The sequence below is a fragment of the Pteropus medius genome, unplaced genomic scaffold, assembly GCF_902729225.1.
Source record: "Pteropus medius unplaced genomic scaffold, Ma_sr-lr_union100, whole genome shotgun sequence".
Taxonomy (NCBI): Eukaryota; Metazoa; Chordata; class Mammalia; order Chiroptera; family Pteropodidae; genus Pteropus; species Pteropus medius.
In genome coordinates, this window is record NW_024351543.1 from 10,795,929 (window position 1) to 10,819,517 (window position 23,589).

General features: G+C 40.5%; 1 protein-coding gene across 7 annotated transcripts in view; it reads right to left on the reverse strand.

Annotated features, from left to right (window-relative positions):
- CTDSPL (CTD small phosphatase like) overlaps positions 1-22,442 on the reverse strand; it is a 96,703-nt gene extending 74,261 nt beyond the window's left edge. For 2 of the 7 annotated variants that reach the window (XM_039843318.1, XM_039843315.1), the window contains exon 1: positions 22,272-22,429. In XM_039843318.1, the coding sequence (XP_039699252.1) occupies positions 22,272-22,350 (79 nt within the window). In that variant the 5' untranslated portion in view covers positions 22,351-22,429. Of the gene's footprint in view, positions 1-22,271 lie in introns of all 7 variants that reach the window. The other 5 variants (XM_039843319.1, XM_039843316.1, XM_039843313.1 and 2 more) reach the window with 5 other exon arrangements.
- Positions 22,443-23,589: the final 1,147 nt, after the last annotated feature.

Here is a 23,589-nt window from a genome sequence, read left to right on the forward strand (position 1 = left end):
ATCTCAGGGAGCTGAAAAAGGAAGCCAAACCAAAGACGTGAGCTCTACTTCCCAAAGGGTGATCTGTGGGCTCTCTATATCAGGGTCAGGCACGGAGGTCTCTTTTTGTTTTTGTTTTTGTTTTTTTTTAAGATGCAGGTACTTGAATCCTATCCTGGACCTACTGAATCGGGGTGCTCCTCTTTTGGACTTGGAAGTGTGGATTTTTAGAAATCTATCCAGGTAATCAGATGTATTCTAAACACTGATAACCACTGCTTTGGGTCTTCGGGGTTTCATATCAGGCATCGGAGAAAAGTTGTATTTTAAAAGCAATATTTAATTCAACAAGTAGCATTCAGGTCTGAGAACTAGGGTCCTAGTCTCACTTCTACTAATAGCTTGCTGGGTGACTTTGGGAATGTCCCTTGCAAGGTCTCTCTGAATCTTAGGCTCTTTATCAGCAAGATCAAGGGACTAGGTTCCTCCCAGCTTTGAATCCTGTATTTCCTGCCTAAATGTCCTAATCATGTCTAAGTTGTTGCTTAAATAGAACTGATGAGGTCCTAAAAAGAGTGGTCAGATGAGTACTTGGAAGGGCAAAGGTCAGTCCGTACGGGCTGGAGTGGGGCACTGGGCTTTGCCAACTGGGAGAGTGTGGATTGGAGTGGTCACCCTGATAGGGCAGGCATCATAGTGAGGGGGCAGAGACCAGATGCGAGGATGTGGGGGAAGTGAGCTGGGAGGAAATAAAGCAGGTCTAAGTAAAAGGAAATGTTTGGAAACATGGCTGAGGAGGTAGGTAGGATAGTTCCAGCTCTTCCTCTCACTGGTGTGGCTTTCTTAAGATCACAGAAGCCCTTGAAGCCAGGGAGGGAATGTAGAATTTAATGGAAACTAAAAAGAGATGTGACATTCGAAAGTGGTGTATCAGGTCGATGACTGAGTGGTCTATGCAGGATGGAAAGAGTGGGAGGGGGTTTAGGGCAGGCCTGGGGGCTCAGCTAGGGATACATTTATGACCTATAGGTCAAGCTTGTTCCAGAGCTGATGTGGCCTTGACCTGGATCTGTGGCAGCGGGAATAGGAGGAGAAGACGATGTCCATAGGAAAAGCTCCAGGACCCTGGGATCATAAGTAGTTTTATGGTTTTTTTTTTTTCATTTACTTGTTTTTGCCTTTTGCTTATCTGTAGTTTCTGTTCTCTCTGTAGTGAGCAGATATTGCCTTGTGATAAGAAAAAGAAACATACAGTTCAGCATTTCCTCTGGGAAACCAGCAAACAAATCTCCACCCCTTTGCAGCTCAGCCCTTCCTCTCACTAGTCTGGTTCTCTTAAGAATCCCCTTTCTCATATTTTTTGCCAACTCATCTGCAACCCGCAACCTTTGTCCCTTTGCTAAGAGGCTTCTGCTGAGCATTCCTTCTCTTTTTCTGGACCATTTCTCCTGCTGGACCATTCGGCCTGCTGTAGTGAAAACCTGGCTTTGGTCCTCTGCCTGGAGGGGAGATTTCTCCCCAAGCCTAGGGTCCCAGCCTTGGGAGAGAAGGTTGATGAACTCCCTGCCACCCCACAGTGGTTCTACCAGCTCTCTTCATCACGCATTATGAGCACGTAGCTTTCTTTTCATCCTTGAAGCCAATCTCTTAGTACCTGCCTCAAAATCTTCTCCGACAGAATTCCTGTCATCATCCTCAGAAACGCTACCATCCACGAAGGAGACAGTTAAATCTCCCACATCACAATCCTCTGACGACCCCAACTTCTTTGACTATCGTGTACTCGCACGGCCACCTAGCAGACATCTGTGTCACCCAGAATTCCTATAACATGTCGAACTCTGAAACCCCACTCTGACCGTGAACTCCTGTCTTCTGACTTCTTGGGTGTCCATATTCCAACTAGATATCCAGTCCCTGGTACTCTTTTGAATTCACTTTCCTGCCAAGCATCCTGAATTCTAAGGCCAATTATTTAAATCGCCCTCATCACTATTCTGAATTATCTCATCTTCTGAAGCTCCGCTAAGCCTGCTGTGCTACCCTCTAACTTGGTGCCTTCCCCCTAGAGAAAAACTGCCCAGCCATACCACCGGGCTCCCTTCCAAAAGTTTCAGTAAGGTCCTCCATCAGCTCAGCTGTCCGAACCCCATCAAATCCCAATCCTACTGTCAATTCTATTGGAGACTCTCACTGTTTTCCTCAAGACCCCTATTGCGCTCTCATTTCCCCCACTCCTGGCAAATGGTCTTACTTCGAATTTCACTAAGAAACTGGCAGCCCTGCGTTTTGAACATTCTTATTTTCCCTTATCTTTGGCCGTGCACTTCCGCATATCTCCAATCACCTTTTCCTCCTTTCTGGAGAGAAATGTTGTGTTGCCCCTTTAAGGCTAATTTCTGCAAGAGTCCAGGCCTTTCCTGTCTTTCTACAGGATTTGCTCAGTTGATAATTTCTTCTTTCTTATAGCTTTAAGCTATCCTTCTCTATCAGGCAAGAAAAATGCTTTGATACTCCCTTTCCCTAACACCCTCTCATCTACTTGTTACTGCCAAGCTCTTTAGAAAGTTTTGCTATTTTTGTAGAAGTGATGCATGTTCATGCAAATATTTTAAACAATGTAGAAGAGCAAAAAGAAAATAACTATTACCCAACATCCTACCACCCATAGATAACGGCTGTAGGGAATTTGGTGACCATGTTCCCAAATTATTTTCTATGTACACATTCACACATAGAAGTATATATTTAATAAAAAAGAGGCTACACTGTACATGCTCTTCTGTGACTTGTTTTTTGTGACCAACAATATTTCCATGTCAATATTAGCACTTTTCCATGTCAATATTCTATGTTTTGTAACTACAAAAAGTATTCTAGTGAATGTAAATAACATAATTACTTCCCTGTCCCCTATTAATTTGTTTACAGGTTTGTTTGTTTTTTTAATTATTTTGCTGCTATAGGTAATGCTATGTTGAATATTTTTGCATTTGTGAAATTATTTATTTGTGGCAAATTCCTTAAGAGGGGTTGTTGGATAAAATATATTTACAGTCTTCCAGAAGAATTGTACTAATTTAAACTCCTATTAGTCATTGTCATTTTCCTGAACCCTTAAGAATTCTGAGTTTTGTTAATGTTTAAAATTTCTTACCTAATATCAAGAATGAAAAAGAGGACAGTATTACAAATTCTACAGCCATTAAAAAGATAAGAGGATATTCTGAACAACTTTCACCCATTATTTTGAAAATGTAGAGGAAGAGGACAAAGTCCTATGAAAAAGAATCTTGCCAAAACGTATACAAGAAGAAACAGAATATCTGAATAGTCCTACCTCTGTTAAGTAAATTAAATCTATATTGAAAAAAAAAAAAACCTTCCTACAATAAAATTCCAGGCATCAAAGGGCTTCACCAATGTATTCTATCAAATATTTAAAGAAGAAATAACCACCTTACACAATTCTTCCAGAGAATAAATTTATCCAGTTTATTTTTTGAGGCCAGCATAACTTCGACACCAAAACCTCACAAGGACATTTTAAGAGAAGAAAATCATAGGCCAATCTGTTTTGGACATGATGATAAAGTTACAGGCACCATTAATACCACAGTGGTTTGTTGCCAGCTACATCCGTAACTGAGAAAGTTGCTAAATTTTAGCTAGAGGTCAATAAAAATTAAGATTTAATATTTTTTTTCTAACCATGTTGATGGACTCCCTGAATTCTATTCATGGACCACTTGGGGATCTGTGGATTCCAGGTTAAAAATTCCTGCACTAAGAAAACAGTGCTGGAGGCAGCCGAGGCCACTGGGGAGACAGAGCTCGAGTTCAAATGGAAATCCTAGCAGCTCAAAGGCTTCGTGAGGGCCCCTGTGCTAGTGATGCCACAAGTCTTCAAACGCTTTTCCAGCTGATTTATTTTAAGATGACTCCTCTTGATTTAGCATTTCACACATTCCTTTGTTCTTCTTCCAATATGATTTCACTTTGCTTAATATAAAAGGACTCGACTAAACATTTCAGTTTCTTTATTCCCAAAATAAATTCCCACGATAACAGGGTAGAATTGGCAAATAAGGCAAACTGTTCCTTTGATGACATCCAGGCTATTTGACTACACAGTTGTAAACAGAACATTTTAAACCAACATGGACTTTTGTGACCAGCACTCTACACACAAAGCCAACTTGGCTCTAGACCAAGCACTCATGACATCCTTTGGAAGGTCACCTGAGAGAAACATAATAGGACCTGGTTCTAGCTTGCATACCTGGCACAGCCTGAGCTAGCACTGAGGATCGCTGAACACCCATTAGAAAGCTCAATGACCATATTTTTTTGGACATCTTCCCAAATACTTTCCGAGGTGGAAAAAGAACCGACTAAATTCAATAACTGCATTTTTACCACTTCTTCTGAATTTATTTCTGCATAAAAATGGTACTCTTTTTAAAGATCTATCTTAATACTCAACTAAAGTCCAGGATTAACATATTAAATTGGGAAATATTTAAACATACAGAGAAGTACCAAGAATAAATATAATAAACGACTATGTATTGGGCTACTTGACGACTCATATCTAGCATATTTTAACATTTTGCTGTATCTGTCTCAAGAAAATAGATCCTAAAAAACAAAACATTGAAGATACAACTGAAGCTACCTGTGTACCCTTCCCGATCCCACTCCTTTTCTTCCCTCTCCAGAAATAATCACTATTATGAATTTGTTATTCATCATTCTCAAAGATGTTTCTGTAGTTTTATAACATATGCACATATCCATACACTATATAGAAACTATTTTTGTATGTTTTAAACTTTATATGTATGGTATTATACTGTATGGATTAGTATGGACCTTGCTTTTTTTTGTTCAATATGTTTTTAAATTTTAGCATTATTAACGGATGTGGCTCCAGTTTATTCCTCTCCATTACCATATATAATTTCATTGTTTGAACATGCCTCAATTTATTTATCTAGGATTTTGTTATTGTAAGATCTCTTTTAACTAGACCTCAGCCCAGCTCCTCGAATGAACATATACCTAAAGAGAATGAAATGGGCCTATAAGAATTGGTTTCTTTTTTATTTCTAGTAGTTCCTAGAATATGAGCACCAAGTTTGAGAACAAGTACTGTTATACTGATGCTTCCAAGTTCAATCATTAGCAGGTGGGGGTAGTAGTACATTTCACTAGAATGGTGCTAAGATATAGTTAAGCATTTTTTTCCCGGCCATGAAACTGCCAAATCTGATTCTTTGGCCATACAAGAGGATCTACGAGCTACTAAAATCTTTTGACAAACTCCTTTCTGTCTAAAATAGTTGAAGTGAATTCTGTGGTTTGCCTCTAATAACCATGACCAATACAATGGGATTCAAGCATCTTTAAGAGCTTTCTTAGCATTCTTTCCTTCTAAAGACATCTTAAAACTCTACTTTTGTTTAGTTACATAGTTAGAGTGAGTGTGTAAAAACTATCACCTCTTCCAGAATTTTAGAGATAAAAGTTAATGTAGAAGAAGGTTAAGAGTTAATAGCAAGATTCGAAGAAACAATTTGTTATATAAATAACAGAACATTTATTCTAAGAAAATGTGGCCTGTCGACTTGGGTAAACCCTAGAATTTATCCTGTTAAATATGCTGCTTCTGGCAAAAGTAGAAAGAAGCATCTTTTGGAAAAACATGGTTGCTGTCTTTGAAGATATGAATCTCAAAGGGTTTATGATATTCTTCAAATATTTCCCAAGTTTCCTTTTAACAGAGCCAGATAGACTAGGTTTAACTCTTGGCTCAACTATTTGGTATGTATATATCTATATGTCAACCATATAGGCAAGTCACTTAACCTAAGACTCAGTGTCCACAGTTTTAAAATGGGGATTATAATACCTACAACTTAGGTTGTTGGAGGATGAAATGAGATACACATATAAGGTGGTTGGCACATGTTAGTCACAACATAAATGGTAGCTTCCATGGCAGTTTGCATACCATCTTCTTAAAGGACTATACTCGAGCACCTGAAATACATGGGCAGGTCTCATGTATCTGTGCATCCCAGGCATCTGGTATAGGTGAACGGCACATAGTGGGTGTTCAATTAATGTTTACTGAATAAACAAATTAGAGGTTACATATATAAAAACACATGTTTATTAAATATTTATATAATTTGATATGTACTACATAATACATATTATTTAATCTTCATAGTAAACCTATGAGGTATTTACTACTAAGAAATCAAGGCTCAGAGATTAAATAACTTGTCAAAGTTCACGCAATTCATAATTGATGGAGCTGGAATTCAAACCCACACCTATGCCCTTGAACATGATACTCGACTGCATCCTGCTCAAGCAGTGCAGGAAGGTGTCAAGAGATGGTGATGCTTGAGCTAGATCTTAGAAGATGATTAAGAATCAATCAGGCACATAGGGAAAAGGCGTTCTAGTATGAGGAACCAGTACATGCACAGTGGAGTGAAAGAGCATAGCACGTTTGGGCTTGGCAAGTGGTTCATTAGAGCGGAGAAGGGGGTTCCTGGACAAAAGGCTGTAAAGGTGGTCTAGGGTCAGTCTGTGAAGGGCTGCAGGCTGTGAAATGTCACATTTTTATCTTGGAGCCAAAGGTGGACTATTGAGAAACAGCTGTGAGCAGGTAGCAGCATGATTAGAGCTGTGCTTTAGAAACGTATATCCAGCAGCTTCACTAAGAAAGAACTGGAATGGGAACCCAGACAGGAGGTAGGAAGATAGAAAACAATGTTAGCCATTTGCCCAGTCTTTCCCATCTCTGAGACTCTGATTATCTCTACATTATTTTCTAAGCGGTATCTCAACGTTAGTGGCAAACAGAACTGTCATCTTTATACAAACTGGGTTACACTTCCTGGATGAGGATTTCATTCTCAGAAAAGTTTCACCTGGTTTATTTAACTGGTGGCAAAAGAACTCAACCTACTCAGTGAATGAGCCCAGCTCGTCCCTACAGTTTCAGGTAGTATAAGCCCTTCCTTTTTTTTCTGCAGATGTTTGTGGACAGTCTGAAAGGTCTCCCCACATCCTCTAGAGCCCAGGCCCTTTCTGCAGTGCTGGGGCTTTAGCACATTCATTTCTGTTCTAGTGATATTCTATTCCTTTGTTCTCTTAGCTTCCATCAAGATAGTCACTATTTTTATACTACTGTAAAACCATGGGAGACTATATTTTAAATTCAAATGCTTATTTATCTTATCTTGTACTTTTGTATTAGCTTTCTGCAGGCTACTCAAGATTAGAAGAAATTCTCAGCCCCAATTTTAAACCTGAAAAAAGACATACTGTACCCAAACTTCTGTTTGGGTAAGTTACTAAAAATAGAGTGGAGAAAGTCACAGGTTTTATCTTTCAGAGCCCCCTCACTGCAAAATGCAGAGTAAATCTGCCCTGCCTGTCTGTAAAATGTCTTGATCTTCTCTTCTGTTTAAATCATGACCAAAAATTTACTACCGAGGGAGATTGGTACTATATTAAGCTTAACACTGCTTCACATTAAGGAGGCTGATCAAAATTTAAGGAGAGAGTCCAGAAATAGACCCACACATATGCAGTCAATTTATTTTTAATAATGGTTCAAAGGCAATACAATAGAAAAGGATAGTCTTTTCAACAAACGACGTGGAAACAATTGGATAGCCATGTGCAAACAAATAAACCTTAATTTCTGCTCTTCAAAACACATCTTTAACATCTCCAACTATCAAAAAGATAGAAAATAACAAATATTTACTAGAATGTGGAAAAACTGGAACCCTTAGGTACTTGGTGGGAAAGTAAAACGGTGTAGCTGCTGTGGAACACAGTATGGTCGTTCCTCAAAAAATTAAACACAGAGTTTCCATATGATGTAGCAATTCCACTTCTGGGTATAATCCCAAAAGAAAGCAGGGACTCAAGCTTATATTTGTAAATTCACGTTCACAGCATTATTCACAATGGCTAAAATATGGAAGCAACCAAGTATCCATTGAGGAATGAACAAATACACAAAATGTGGTATATTTTACATGCCACATACATAAAAGTGTATACAATATGTACAGTATTATACATATATACACTATATATATTGTATATTATATATATACACACACAATGTAATATTATTCAGTCTTAAAAAGGAAAGAAATTCTGACATGTGTTACACTGATTAACCTTGAAGACATTATATTAAGTGAAATAAGCCAATCATAAGAAGACAAATATTGTATGATTCCACTTATATGAGGTAATTAGGGTGGTCAAAATCAGAGACAGACAGTAGAGCGGTGGTTGCCAGGGGCTATTTAATGGAGACAGAGTTTCAGTTTTGCAAGATGAAAAGTTCTAGAGATGGATGGTGGTGATAGTTGCACAACAATATGAATATACTTAATACCACTGAACTGTACACTTAAAATTGGTTAAGATGATAAATTTTATGTTATGTGCATTTTCCCACAATTAAAAAAAATGGAAAAGACATTGCTAAGAGAATTAAAAAAACAAACCACAGATAGGAAGGAAATACTTGCAAAACACATATTCAACAAAGTACTTGTATCCAGAATACATATAGACTCTTCAAACTCAATAATTAGAAATGTAACAATCTAATTTTTTTAAAAAGGGCAACAATTCAAAGACACATTTTAGCAAATAATTTAAATGGTACACAAACACATAAAGAATCTCAATACTATCAGTTGCTATGGAAATATGAGTTAAAACCATAACAAGATACCACCTGATACCCACTAGAATAAAACAAAAAACTGACCATGCCAGATACTGACAAGGTTGTATGTAGAGCAACAGGAACTGTCATGCATTGCTTGTGGAAACGCAAAATGGTACTGCCACTTTGGAAAACAGTTTGGAAGTTTTTTATAATGTTAAACATATACTTGCCAACTGTAGTACATCTATACAGTTTCATACTACTCAGCAATAGCAACAAACTACTGATACATGCAATCATCTGGATGAATTTCAAAAACATTATACTGAGTGAAAGCAGCCAAACTCAAAAGGCTACATACTGCACGATTCCATTCATATAACTTTCTGGAAAAGGCAGAAAACGGTAGGGAAAAGATCAGATCAGTCCTTGTTGGGGGCTGAGTATGGAGGGAGGATGACTGCAAAGGGGCACTAGGAACATCTTGAGAGTGATGGAAATACTCTCTTGATTGCGGAGGACAGCTGTATGAGTCTGTCAAAACCCACAGAACTTTGTAACCTTGAATTACACAGAAAAGAATGATTTTTGTTGTATGCAAATTTACCTGAATAAAAAAATTAAACTTAAAAAAGGTTCAAGGAAAGAAGTTAGGCCTATGGTAGTGAATCAGGGTATTACTGTAGAATAGAAAAATTATTGCTCACCAGTAAGTGCTTATATCTTTGACAAGAGTTAATGGCTACTAGAATTGTACACTTGTTTGATGACTGCTATGAAACATATCTGTTCTAACCCAAACAAAAATAACATTGAGCCGTTTCCTCAAAAAGGGGAAAGAAAATATAGCTCTGACTGAAGTGTATGGAATTAAAGTCATTGGTTTCTGACTTGAACATAAGTGAGGCAAATACTTAGAACAAATTTATGATAGGCTAAAGGTAAAAGTTAAATCTTGATTGCAATGCAGAAGGAGACATTATATACAATTTAAAGTACAGTATGAACTCATTGGAATACTGACTTCTCTCTGGTACTAAATGGCTACATTTATTCAAGCCATGTTGACAAGGTGATTCAGTTTGTACTTCAAAATACCCTGAAACACTGAAAGCTTAGGATAAATACTAATTTTGAAAGGTAATAATAGTATCAGTCATCAGATGGTAAGCCACTTCTCTTTAGTTTTTAAAGTGCTTTAAGTACAGGATTTCAAAATATTTTGACAAATAGCCTTAATACAAATTATAATTACAAAGAAACCTTTCAGTTTTTAACTTGAAGCAGCTACTCAAAATCAAAATGAGCTAAGAGATTATATAATCCTTAGCATCCATAAAGATCACTGTTTATTAGGCTCTGGTTTCAGAGAACTATGCCACCAGTGTTTTCAGCCTTGATCCCAAATACAAGAATGTCCACATCCCAACCCAGTGGTACAAGCAGTTCCTAAGTCTTTGCTCCACTACGCGGTATTATTTCAAAGCCATAAAGGCAAATATTTGCTTAATCTCATTTTAAATAAAGCACTGAATATGCATCCTTATTTTTTTAAAATAGGAAAATTATGTTAAAAGATTAAAGGAAAGAAAACTACTTAAAGAAAGTAAATTTTTAAAAGAAAGATAGGTATTAAAAATACTGAATCTTAAATGTCTGGCAAATCAAGATTTAAGATCCAGAAAGTAAGTTTGAAGGTACATATTATACCTTCGGTATTATCCCAAGAGAATCTTTATAATCCCCCTTTTTTTCAGTAGCTATATGCTGCTGACTTTGGCACCATACATTACTGTCAGAGCGAGTGAAAAAAAAAAAAAAGGTATATTTAAATCTAGAATGATGCATCTGTGGCCAGAGTGTTTCCTGACCTCTGCCAGTTCCTGGCTGAAAGGATCTAGTGAACCCACCGGCACTGCTATGTATCCCCCTCCCCCTATCCCCAACATCACTAAAAGAGAAAAAGACACTTCACTGGTATATACCTGAAAGAAATGAAATCATTATCTCGAAGAGATATCTGCAACCCCATGATCATTAAAACATTAGTTACAATAGCCAAGACATGGAAACAACCTAAGTATCCAACAATGGTTGAATGAATACACACATGCACACACACACACCCCCCCCATATCCTTACAAATATAAGATGGAATATTATTTACATGTTATATCATCTATATAGTGGAATATTATTCAGTCATAAAAAAGGAAATCCTGCCATTTGTGAAGACATGGCTGGACATCGAGGGCATTATGATAAGTGAAATAAGACAGAGAAAGATAAATACTGTATGATCTCACTTATACAGAAAGACAAATACTATATGATCTCACTTATATGGGAAATCTTAAAAAATAAAACAACCATATCATAGAAAAAGAGATCAGATTTGTGGTTGCCAGAGACAGGGGGTAAAAGATGGGAGAATTGGGTGGAGGTGGTCATAAGGTACAAACTCTGGTTATCAGGTAAATAAGGATTAAGGATGTAACGTACAACATGGTAACTATAGTTGACAATGCTATATGGTATATTTAAAGGTGCTGAGAGAAATCCCAAAAGTTCTCATCATAAGGAGAAAATCTTTTTTGTAACTATGAGAAGTGATGGGTGTTAAATAACCTTATTGTGGTAAGCATTTCACAATATATTCATAGGTCAAGTCATTATACTGTACACCTTAAACTCAAATAGTCTTGTATGTCAATTATGCCTCAATAGAACTACATAGAAGAAAAATAAACAAATATCTCAGAATTAAACTTGAAACCTGAAAACTCAGTCTGGCCATTCCGAACGGGGTTCTCCAATCTAGGGCACTCCAGTCAAGTAGAGCCTGGGGCCCTCAGGCCTATTTCCTGAAGTTTCTGAAGCCCTCAGGCCTACTTCCAGGGCTGCACAGACTAGAACCAGTCTTGTCCAGTTACTGGCCAGGGAGCCCTGTCTGGTGGTCACAAGCGCTGAATCCAGAGATAAGCTCCCTTGTGTTTTCTCCGTGAAGACATTTCTATCTACTTAAGTGGATTCTTTCTTAATTGAGTAATAAAATGGAAGATCAGATGTGGGTCTAAACATGCTTGCCAATCAAACAGAATATTAGATCAAAAATACATTTAAATCAGGATACTGAGGAATACTGACTTAAAATTTTGGTGTTATCATCAAAACTTATGAATATATCCTTTTAAGGATGGTTAAACAACAGCTGTCGCTTAAGCCCTTCTGATCTAGACTTGATTTCACACTGAATTTATTATCATTTCTCTTTACAGGGACAACCAAGATTCTCAAAGCACTAACTCAATTTGACTTTTACATAGGTCATTAGCATGATGTGAAAATAAACCTTTACGATTACAACTTTCTAGTTCTAGTCTTCCTTAAAATACTTAGGTCTGAAAGTTAATCAGGGCGCTTTTGCTTCCAGGAAGATGAAACAGACATACTTCTTCCTATTCTTTCCATCAAGTAAAACTATAAACCATGGACACTGCTGTAAAGCAAACAAGAAGATGCTGAAAGGTGGAAAGAGGAAGGAAGACTAACTAGGGACTTTGAGATCTGAAACATGGTGGTGATCCTGGGTTTTCTATTTGCCTCATACAGCCCAGATTTAGAGCTAAAGAACCCGGATATAGAGAAAAATCAACAGCCACAGACAAAAAGAGTCCCCTCAAAAGCCTACTTTTTGTAACAAAAGAACCAAAAAAGAGAGAGTCTAGCAAGACCGAAAAGTCTCAGACAATAACTGCTCTACTGTAGCCTAACACCCCTCACCACCACCACCCCTCCACACTATGGCCCCCCAAACCCACCCATGCCAATAAAAATCAATGGGTACCTAGAATTCCACCTATTTCAGGGAGTAAGGAGGCACCCACAACAACTGTTGGGGCAGTCACAGAGAAGGCCCAGAACTTTCATCCCTGACAGCTGGTAATGAGTCCTCTCCTCTCCCAGTGGTGTCAGTGGAGACCACATGGCCAGCAGCAAGGAAGTGCTCCTCCCCTTCCCACTGGGGTGGTGTCAGGAAGACCAGGGCTGTCACCATTGCCTAGTGGTCATGAGACCACTCCCACTGAAGTTCGGCCATGTGACAGCCGAAACTCCCTGGCCTGCCAATCAGTTTGTCAGAAGAGGCCAGGTGGACATCCTAGACTTCTACGTCCATTCGGCAGTAATGAGGCAGTGCTGTCCCTTTACTCCTCGAAGAAGCGTCAGAGAAAACAACTAAAGCAGAAGCTTTAAATAAGTTGCAGAGTTTCAACTGTAATTTACTTGTTATTCCAAGAACCTGAAAAGCTCTATCCAAATGAAAGACAATCAACAGGTGTCAACACCAAGATGACAGAGATGTTACACTCAACTGACAACAAATTTATTGGAAATGAATAAAGACAATAGAAGGCCTCGGCAAGGAAACAAAGTCTCAGCAAAGAAATACAAGATACAAAGAAAAACTAAATGGAAAATTGAGAACTCAAAAAATACAAAAATTGAAATAAAAAGTTCTGTGGATAGGCTCACTAGTAGAATGGAAGAGACTAGAAACAAATGGATGAATTTGAAAATAACACAATAAAAATGACCTAATCTGAATCAACAGAGAGAAAAGATTTTTTTTTTTTAAGTTAATACTGATAAATTTATGGAACTATAACAAAGGACCTACTATTTGTGTCATCAGAGTCCCAGAAGGAGAAGAGAAAAGGCACCGCTGAAAAAGAAAATAAAGGCTGAGAACTCCCCAAATTTGGCAAGAGACATAACCCTACAAATTCAAGAAGCTGAGTGAGCCACAAACAGGATGAAACCAAAGAAATCCACACTAAAATACTTTATATCTAAACTTCTGGAAACTAACGATGGTAAAGTCACTTTGGAAGACAGTTTGGCAGTTTCTTACAAAACTAAAAATATTCTTACCATACGATACAGCAGTGGCACTCCTTGGTTGGTACCCAAATGAGCTGAAAACATGTTGAGAAAAAAAACAGCACACAGATATTTACAGCAGCTTTATTCATAACTGCTATAATTTGGAAGCAACCAAGATGTCTTCCTCGGAAAATGGACAAACTGTGGTGCATCCGTACGACAGACTATTATTCAGCACTGAACAGAAATGTGCTGTTAAGCCATGAAGAGCCATAGAGGAAATTTCAATGCGTTTTAGCAAGTAAAAGAAGCCAATCTGAACAGGCTACATACTTTATAATTCCAATCATGTGACACTCTGGAATAGGCAAAAGTATGGATATCGTAAAAAGATCAGTGTTTGACAGGGGTTGGGGGAGGGAGAAACAAATAAATAGAACATGGGATTTTTAGGGCTGTGAAACTATTCTGTATGATGTTATAATGATGGATACATATCATACATTTGTCAAAACCCATAGACTGTACAACACCAAGAGTGAACCCTTATGTAAACTGTGGACTTTGGGTGATGTGTCAATGTAGATTCATTGATTAAAATAAATATACCACTTTGGTGCAGGATATTAGTAGTGTAGGATATTAATAGTGGGAGGAGGCTGTGTGTATTGAGTCAGCATTACATGGGAACTCTACTTTCTGCTCAATTTTGCCGTGAACCTAAAACTGCTCTAAAAAATGAAGTCTATTAAAAATATATTGAATTGAATGAAAATGAAAATATAACACATCAAAATGCGTGGGACATTGCAAAAGTAGTGTTAAGAGAAAAATTCGTAGCACTAAATACATATATTAGGAAATAGGAAAAGTCTCAAATCAATAATCTAAGCTTCTCTCCAAGAACCTAGAAAAAGCAAAATAAACCCAAATCAAGAAGAAGGAAAGGAATAATAAAAGAACACAGACCAATGAAGTTGAAAACATACAAATGAGAGAAAAATCAATAAAACAAAGAGCTGGTTCTTTGTAAAGATCAAGAAAATTGAGAAACTGCCAGTGAGACTGACAAAAACTAAGATGGAAGACCCAAATTAACGCCATCAGGAATAAAACAGGGGATATCACTGTAGGCATCAAACAGGTAACAAGGGTATAGTACTATGAACATCTATATATACAAATTTGGCAACTTAGATGAAAGGGATCAAATCTCAAAAAACAAAAGTGTAACAACTTACCCAATAAGAAAGAGATACTTTGAATACCTCTATAACTATTAAGAAATTGAATTCACAGTTTAAAAATTCCCCACAAAAGAAATCTCCAGGCCCAGATGATTTCATTGGAGAATTAACACCAAATTTACATAATCTCTTCCAGAAGAGAAGAGAAAACAGTTCCTAATTTATTTTATGAAGCTTAATACCAAACCAGTATCAAGCAAAACAATGCAAAAACACCAAAAAACAAAAACAATGCAAAAGCACCAAAAAACAAAAACAAAAACAAAAAAATTACAGCCAAATATCACTTATGAATACAGATGTAAAAATCCTTAACAGAATATTAGCAAATAGAAGTTACCAGTGTATAAAAAGAATTAAATACCACAACCATCAGGCTTATTCAAGGGAAGAAATCTGGTTCAATATTAAAAAATCCATCAATGTAATCTACCATACAACTGTCTAAAGGTGAAAACTGACATGATCATGTCAACTGATGCAGAAGCGGCATTATGACAAAATTCACCATCCATTCCTGATAAAAAAAATCTCAGAATAATTGGAATACAGAAGAACTTTCTTAACCTGATATCTACAAAAACCTATAGCTGACTTTATACCTAAAGGTGAAAGACTGAATAGTTTCCCACTGGAAACAAGACAAGGATGTCCATTCTCACCATTCTTATTTAACATACTTTTGGAAGTTCTAGTTAATCCAATAAAGCAAGAAAAAGAAATAAAAGGCATACATATGATAAATGAATATAAGTATTCTTATTTGATGACATGTTTATCTATGTTAAAAAAAAAACCCAAATCTACAAAGCTTCTTACAACTAAAAGTGAGCTCAGCAAAGTCACAGGATACAAGAAAAATATATAAAAGTCAATTTTATTTCTATATACAAGCTATACTATACTATATAGCTTTATATTGAACACCTGAACACCGAAATAAAACATATTATAAAATCACTTAAAAAAAGAGGAACAGATGCAAATCTAACAAAACATTAACAGGATTTGGGTGCTGAAAACTATACAACCCTGATGAAAGAATCAAAGAATATCTAATAAAATGTAGAGACATACTGCATCCAAGGAATAGACTCAACATGGTAAGGATGTCAATTCTCCCCAAATTGATGTAGTTTTAATTCAATTCCTATCAAAATCTCAGCAAGATTTTTGTAGATACAGACAAGATTACTGTAAAATTTATATAGAAAGACAATAACTCTAGAACAGCTAAAACAATTTTGAAAGAGAATAAAAGTTGGAGGAATCAGTCTATCCTATTTCAAAACTTCACATGTAGCTTCAGAAATCAAGACTGTGTGGTATAGGCAGAGGTACAGACACATAAACCAGTGGAACAAAATAAAGAATCCAGAAAGAGACCTACACAAATATGCCAAACTGATTTTTGACAGAGATGCAAAAGAAATTCAAAAGAGGAAGGATAGCCTTTCCAACAAATGTGCCTGAAGTGATAAGAACCCAGAGGCAAAAAATTGAACCTAAATCTCTCACCTTATAAAAAAATTAACTCAGAATGGATCATGGTCTTAAATGTAAAAGTACAAAACTTTTGGAAAAAGAATAAGAGAAAATCTTTGAGCTCTAGTGCTAGATAAAGAGTTCTTGGACTTGACATCACAAGCACAATCAGTAAGAGGAAGAATTGATATTTTGCACCTTATCAAAAATAAAAACTTCTTCTCTGTAAAGGACCCTGTTAGGAAGATGAAAAGACAAGCTATAGACAAGTAGAAAATATTTGCAAACCACATATCTGACAAAGGACTGATATCTAGAATATGTAAAGAACTCTCAAAACTCAACAATAAAAAAAATCCAATTAGAATACAAGCAAAAGACATAAAGGGACATCTTACCAAAGATATACAGAATGAAAGCAGCATCTGAAAAGATGTTCAATATCATTAGCCATCAAGGAAATTCAAATAAATACCATAACGAGACACCACTACACGCTTATCAGAATGGCTAATATAAAAATAATGACAACATTGCATGTTGGTAAGGATGCAAAGAAACTGGATCACTCATTCATTGTTGGTGAGAATGTACAATGGTACCCTTAGTCTGGAAAAGTTTGGCAGTTTCTTTAAAAAGCAACTATACAACTACTAGATGACCTAGCAATTGCAAGCCTGGGTATTTATCTCAGAGAAATAAAAACTCGTGTTTATGCAAAACCTGTACACTAATGTTTATAGCAGCTTTATTCGTAATAGCCAAAACCTCAAAACAACCCAGATATCCCTCAGAGTGAATGGTTAAACAAACTGTGGTATATCCATGTCATATACTACTTAGTAATAAAACAAACAAAAAACAAAACAAAAACCAAACTATTGCTACAAGCAACAACCTAGATGAAAATCCAGAGAATTATGCTGAGTGAAGAAAGTCAATTCCAGAAGATCACATATTGTTTGACTTCATTTATATACAGTCCTAAAATGACAAAATTTTGTAAATAAGGGGCAGACTAGTGGTTGGCAATGGGCTAAGGACGGGGCAGGGATGGGAGGGAAGTAGGTGTGGCTATAAAAGGACACCACCAGAGGTCTTCCTGCTGATGGAATTTTTCTGTATCTTAACTATACGAATGTTGACGTCCTGATGCTGTACTACAATTTTGCAAGATGTTAACACTGGGGGGAGCCAGGTACAGGGAACAGGGGATCTCTGCGTGATTTCTTACACCTGCACGTAAACCTAAAGTTACCTATAAATAGTTTAATTTAAAAAAGTTGTCAGACTGAACCTACTTCAAATCTCTTCTGGCATCTGAGAAAACGACTGCTTCCAAGTGTCTTCTCGCTATAATTTTGTTAGCAGACCAAAGGTTAAAGGTTTCTGAGTTAAGCTTGAGTGCTGCAAACACTGGGGAGAAACATACCTGGTGTCTTGGGCCAAAATATCTGCCAAAACAAACTTGCCTACAGAAATCTTGTCAAGGGACATGTATTAGCTTATAAAATAATTAACTGTTTAGCTAGAGCTGATATGTTCTTGCTAATACTGCATGCTAATTGAGGGGTTTTTGTTTTAGTATCGTTCAATTCCCTTAAATTATCTATCCCCCTCCAAACAGCTATGGGGAATTTCTTTTCTACTTTAGTTTTAAAAAAAAATTCATCTGTAAAACATGAGTATGTTTTCATTAATATTTAAACAAAAAGGCAAAGTTCCTTCGCTTCCCATCCCAGTCTTCTCCCTAGAGAAAAATCAGTTGTCAGTTTAGTATTTCCTTCTAGATTTTTTGGTGTGTATTTCTAGACATACGTACACAGTTTTGCACACTTTTTTTCCTAAACAAAGGTAGACTCATACTGTTTATACTGTTTTTCAAATTCCCTCTCTCCTTTAAAATGTCTTGGAAATTTACATGTCAGTATGGTTAGATCTGATTTAACTTGTTCTTTCAATTGTCCCGCAGTATTCTGTGGTACTGTTATCACAGTCTGTTTGCCTGCTGAAACTTAGGAAGGTCCCAATTTTTGCTACTGCCAGCAATGTAGCCAACAATGAAAATCCTTGTATATGTTCCTTTGAGCACATACGAGGCTTTATTTCTCTAGGAGAGAATCCCAGTAGAACTCCGGCTTTGAAGGCGTGGCCATCATTGTTGATTGGCTGAACTCACCACCTGTTCTCACTCATTTCCAATCATCTCCTCTCTCACACCCATAAGAAAGGCTTAAAAAGCTGGAAACTCATTTTGCTTGCAGTGAGGGGTGGCCATGTGACCCAGTTCTGGCCAAGTAAACGTCAGCAAAAGAATGCTGAGTGGTCCCTAGGAATGTTTTCCCTGGCACTGTCCCTTTTTCCTGCCCTGAAGGTGACTGTGGTGTTTGGAGGGGTGGTGGCCATGTTACAACATGAAGGAAAGCCAAGAGAATCACAGTGATGTCAGCCCTGACATCAATGAGTTGCTGAACAAAACCTAGCACTAGCCTACCTCCAGATGGCTTGTTATGTGAGAAGAATAAACTCCTATTGGTATAAGCTGCAATATAAGTCTGGTTTTTTGTTACTTGTAGCCAAATGTTTCAGTACTAAATTACTCTTTAAAAAGTCTGTACTCACTTTATTTTCTCACAAAAGTCTTTAAGAGTATCCATTTCCCAAAACTTGCGTTTACTTTAGATGTTGCCAATCAGTTAAAATGTTTAACCAAACTGCATGAAAATGTTTCCCATGAAGTGGCATCACTTCATACATTTATTGGACATTTGGATTTCTTCTATGACTTTCTCATTCATCTCTCTTGACTACTTTCCTACTGTATTGTTCGACTTTTTCTTATTGATTTGTAAGAGGCAACTTCCAGATAGCAAGGCAAACTGAATTAAACTCAGGAAGAAATTTGTCTCTGCATCTTTACACTATCAGTCAAATCAAACACAACTAAGAAATAAATCTTCCATGACAGGCCGGGATGACAGTCATCTCGGAGAGGTGCACCACCACGTGGTAATGTGTCAAGAAGTAATTCAACTCGTGCAAAACACTACAGCCCATGCTTAGCGCTTCCTTTGCAAATCAACACCTAAAGCAAGGCTTATGGAATAGTAACACAACGGTGAATCAGGAAGAGTCCTTAAAGTACATCATCTCATTTAACCCTCAAATCAAACACAAGAGGCAGTCATTACGAGTCCTATTTTATAGGATAGACGATGAAAGTAAACTTTTAAAACCAATAGTTTCTTTCCTACCACAAAAACAACATTCTGGACCCATATTTAAAAACAAAATGATTGTTTACATAAAATTAGAATTATGTAAAATATATTGCGCCTATTTAAACACATCAACATGATTAAGCTTAGCAGCATTGCCAAATCTGTTTAGTGGTTTATGAATCTGAAGAAACTGTTCCAAAGTTTGACTCCAAAGTTTATTGCTACACTGTAGTTAACCAAAATTGTTTCCATTTTTTAAGGCAAGAACTACATCAAGAAGGATTTTAATGATTCAGCAAGAAGCTACTAGCTAGCTATGCGCCTCTCCCTCTCCCCCCCTCAGCCCAGAACAAGGAGGTAAAGAATTCCTCTAATCGGTTAATAATCAACCAGTCTGACACTGAAAAACAAACAAAACAAGCTGTTAAAGATGATAAAAGATTGTGGTGAAAAGCAATGTAAACAAGCAGAATAGAACATGCATCATCCTGAGTATTTGCACATGGTTTGGATTTCGGATAGATTGATTCTCCTTTAAAAAGCTGAGCAGCTAGCAGCTAGAGGAAAAGAGAAAATAGAAAAAGATACTACTCCTGGAGATAGGTGGCAGGCAGCAGGAGGGCTGAGGCCCGGACAAATATTTCCTTGCTTCATGCCACACCTCTCCTCACAAAGCTGTGGATTCTCTCTGGCAAAGCATCACACAGAGCACTCAATCCACAGAGAGTAAGGAGCACAGGCATCAAACCTCTTTGATGCCTTCTACTAAACCCTCCAGGAGGGGACACACCCAGCCCAGAGCCTGCAGGCCAGGGCCCCAAGAACTGACAGTCCTATGGCAGGAAGACCAGACCAGGTAGGTGCTGTCTGCTTGGGCCCCAGGTTAACATGGAGGTTCACCTGGAGCACTCTCTTGTAGAATTTTTTTTTTAAAAGAGTTCCCTCATTTAAAATAAACCCAGCACTCAGATGCCGGTGGGACATGAGTGACTTCAGCATCTGGAGCTTCTGTTTGTGTAACATGGTCATGTTCCCCGTTCTGGAATTTTTAGCCAGTTTGTAAGGTACAGAAAAATGCCTGGGGGAGTTTGAATTCTCACTTTACATAAAAGAAAACGGGTATGCAGACACAACATTTACAGTCTACAAAAGTGCAAATGGGTTGACAAATCCCCAGTCTGAGGGCACCTCTGGTGGTTTCTTGCATGTTCCTGGTGGGCTTGCCCAGTGGTCTCTGTTTGGGGAAAGGCAGTGGTGTGTTCCCCTATCCCCATCCTGCTTTCTCAGAAGGGCTGCACCCCTCACCCCCCTGGCACAGCAAGGGTGATAACACACGGAAAGAAATTTGACTCCTTCCCAAAGTGAGCTGTGGCCAGTCCAGGCTTGGAGAGGGGAGGGGTCCTGGTGGGCTGCTCCTGAACTCTGTCCAGGTGTTTGCTGGGTGCACAGTGGGAAGAGAGTGAGGCAACCTTTTTTAGTCATCAGAACAAAACAAGCCAGATTCCTTGGCCTTTCAAAACAGTGTCCAAGACTCAGGATAGCTCAGGAGAGGGTCAGTAGGCAGGGCGCATGAGCGAAGGGGACACCAAGTCTCAGAGAGGGTCAGAGTCAAAAAGAAAAGGAAGAAGAAAGAAACAAAAAGGTGATGGGGCTCAAATGTGCTAAAATCAAACCACTGTAGCACAGTATCAGCTCTCTGGAAATGGACACACCTGGCACCCTAAGGTCTCCCTGAGTGCCTGTGGGAGCCAGGCACTAAATGGGCCCAGGGAGAATCAGGCTTTGCAGATACTCCCAGGCTGGTGTCACTGAGACTGCAAAGAGCCAAGAAGGGGGAATGGCTTAGCCCTGCCTGACCACCCCCCCCCCTTGTACAACCAACTAAACACACCCAGGCACACAGCCTGTCTTTTGCACACATATGGTACAGGCAGGCACACACATCTGCACATATGAGACCATGGGCAGGCACACACATAGCCTTCGTGTGTGTGAGTGCACACACACACTCTCCCAGCGGATGGACACAACATATCCAACCTGCCAGTGGGTGGTGTAGGCACACAATCACACACACATAAACTCCGTCAGGAGTGAACAGGAGTGAACACACATTTCTTCATGTTCAGGCTCATGAAGGCAAAGGTCTCACACACCCACACATACCACCACCTCTTAGGTGCATACAAACCTCGACATAGGAGACATACACAAAAGCTCAGCCGTTAGGAAAGCATGCACTCACAACCTGTTAGGTACCCGCGCACCCTACAGTCTCTCGAAGTGTGCACACACAAGTTAGTGCACACACTCACAGCTCATCAGGCAACCACACACAACCTCTCTGTCTCGTGCACACACAAAACCCACCAAGGCACACGCACTCACAACCTGTCAAGAACACAGAACCGCTCACAACTTCTCTGTCGGCATGAGCGCAAACACAAACTCCCAGCCGGCCAGGGTCACCCCGCACACTCACAACCTCCTGCTGAGATGCACACCCAGCCTCACACGCTCTCTGCCAGCACAGGCACGCTCAGCCTATCTCCGCCGGCACATGCACACTCACAGCCTCCCCTGCGGGCGCACCCCACACCCCCTCATCCTCGCGGCCGGGCGCACCCCTCCCCCAGGCTGTGCCAGCGCCGAGCAGCAAACTCCGGCCGTGCGGGCTGAGCACACGCCCCCGGCCCGCAGCCGTCCGGCCCGCCTGCGCCCCTCCTCACCTTTCTCGCCGGCGCCGGGCGCCCGGCCCTCGTCCTCCTTGGGGTTGGTCACCTGGGTGATGATGGCCGGGCCGTCCATGGGTGCGCGGCGCGGCGGCCGCCCGCCCGCCCGGCCCCGGGCCAGCCAGACGCGCAGCGCTGGGGACGCGCGGGGCCGCGGGCCGGGGGGGCGCTCGCCGCCGCCGCCTGGGCGCGCCCGCCGCCCGGCCCCGCGCTCTGGGAGAGGCGGCCCGGGCTCGCGCCCCAGCTCTGGCCGCCGCCGCCGCCGCTGGGCTCGAGCGGCCGCCGCCTAGTCACCATGAACCCCGGAGCCGCGCCCGGGAGAGCTGCGCGCGGGGAGGCGGAGTGGGAGGCCGGGCGCCGCGGGAAGCGGGAGCGGGCGAGGGGGAAGGAGCGAGCGCGGAGCGAGGGCGGGAGGGCGGGAGAGAGGGAGGGAGCAGCGGAGGGAGATGAGGGAAACAGGCTGGCGGGCGGGTGGCGTAACCCCGGTTCGGGGATTCCGGCCCGCGCCGTCGGAAGCGCCGTTCGGCCAGCCCGGGGAAGAGGGGCGCGGGGGCGAGACCTGAGGCGGTGAGTGGGTGGGCGGAGGGGACGGCGCGCATGTGAGTGGTTCTGGGCAAGTGATGGAGTGCAGGCGATTCCGGAGACGGTTTGCTTGGCGATAGGCGAAGCCGACCTGGGGGGCGGAGGGGACGTGGAGAGAGTCCGGCAGACCCGAGCTGGGCGGAGGGGCGGGTGGGGGGGGAGGGAGGAAGCAGGGCCCGTTAGGCCCGGAGGAAAGGAGGTAAAGAATCCAACCGAGAAGGGATCGCATAGCTGCAGGAGTGAGGATGGGCCTTGAGGAAGGATGTTTACCTGGAGGAGGTAGGAGACGGAGTATGGGGTAGAATGCGGGGTCGAGGGAGGGTCCCATGAGGGTTCTGGGGGAGATGATGGGTGAGGGGGTCCCCGCCGCGGGAACCCAGAGCAGGGGAGTGGGCGCGGAGGGCCCAGAGGTGCGGAGGTAGAAGCTGCTAAGAAGTAGTTCCTTACACCGAGGAATTCCACGGTTCCCGCGCGCTGGCATGAGGAGCACCCGTGGGTGCGGGGAAGGTTCAGAAGGACCCGAGGGTGCGCGGGCCGACGGAAGGGTCCGGGGATGAGGTGCCCAGGAGTGAGCGGCGGTCAGCACGGGGCGTCTACGGATGGGGCTGGAGGCTCCAGGCGTGGGGTGCCACATCAGCCTGGGCCCGAGAGCCCGCGTGCCGGGTCCTCGAGGACCAACCTCCTGGCACGTGGAGGTGTCGCAGTCGAGGGGTCCTGGGCAATAGGTATTTCC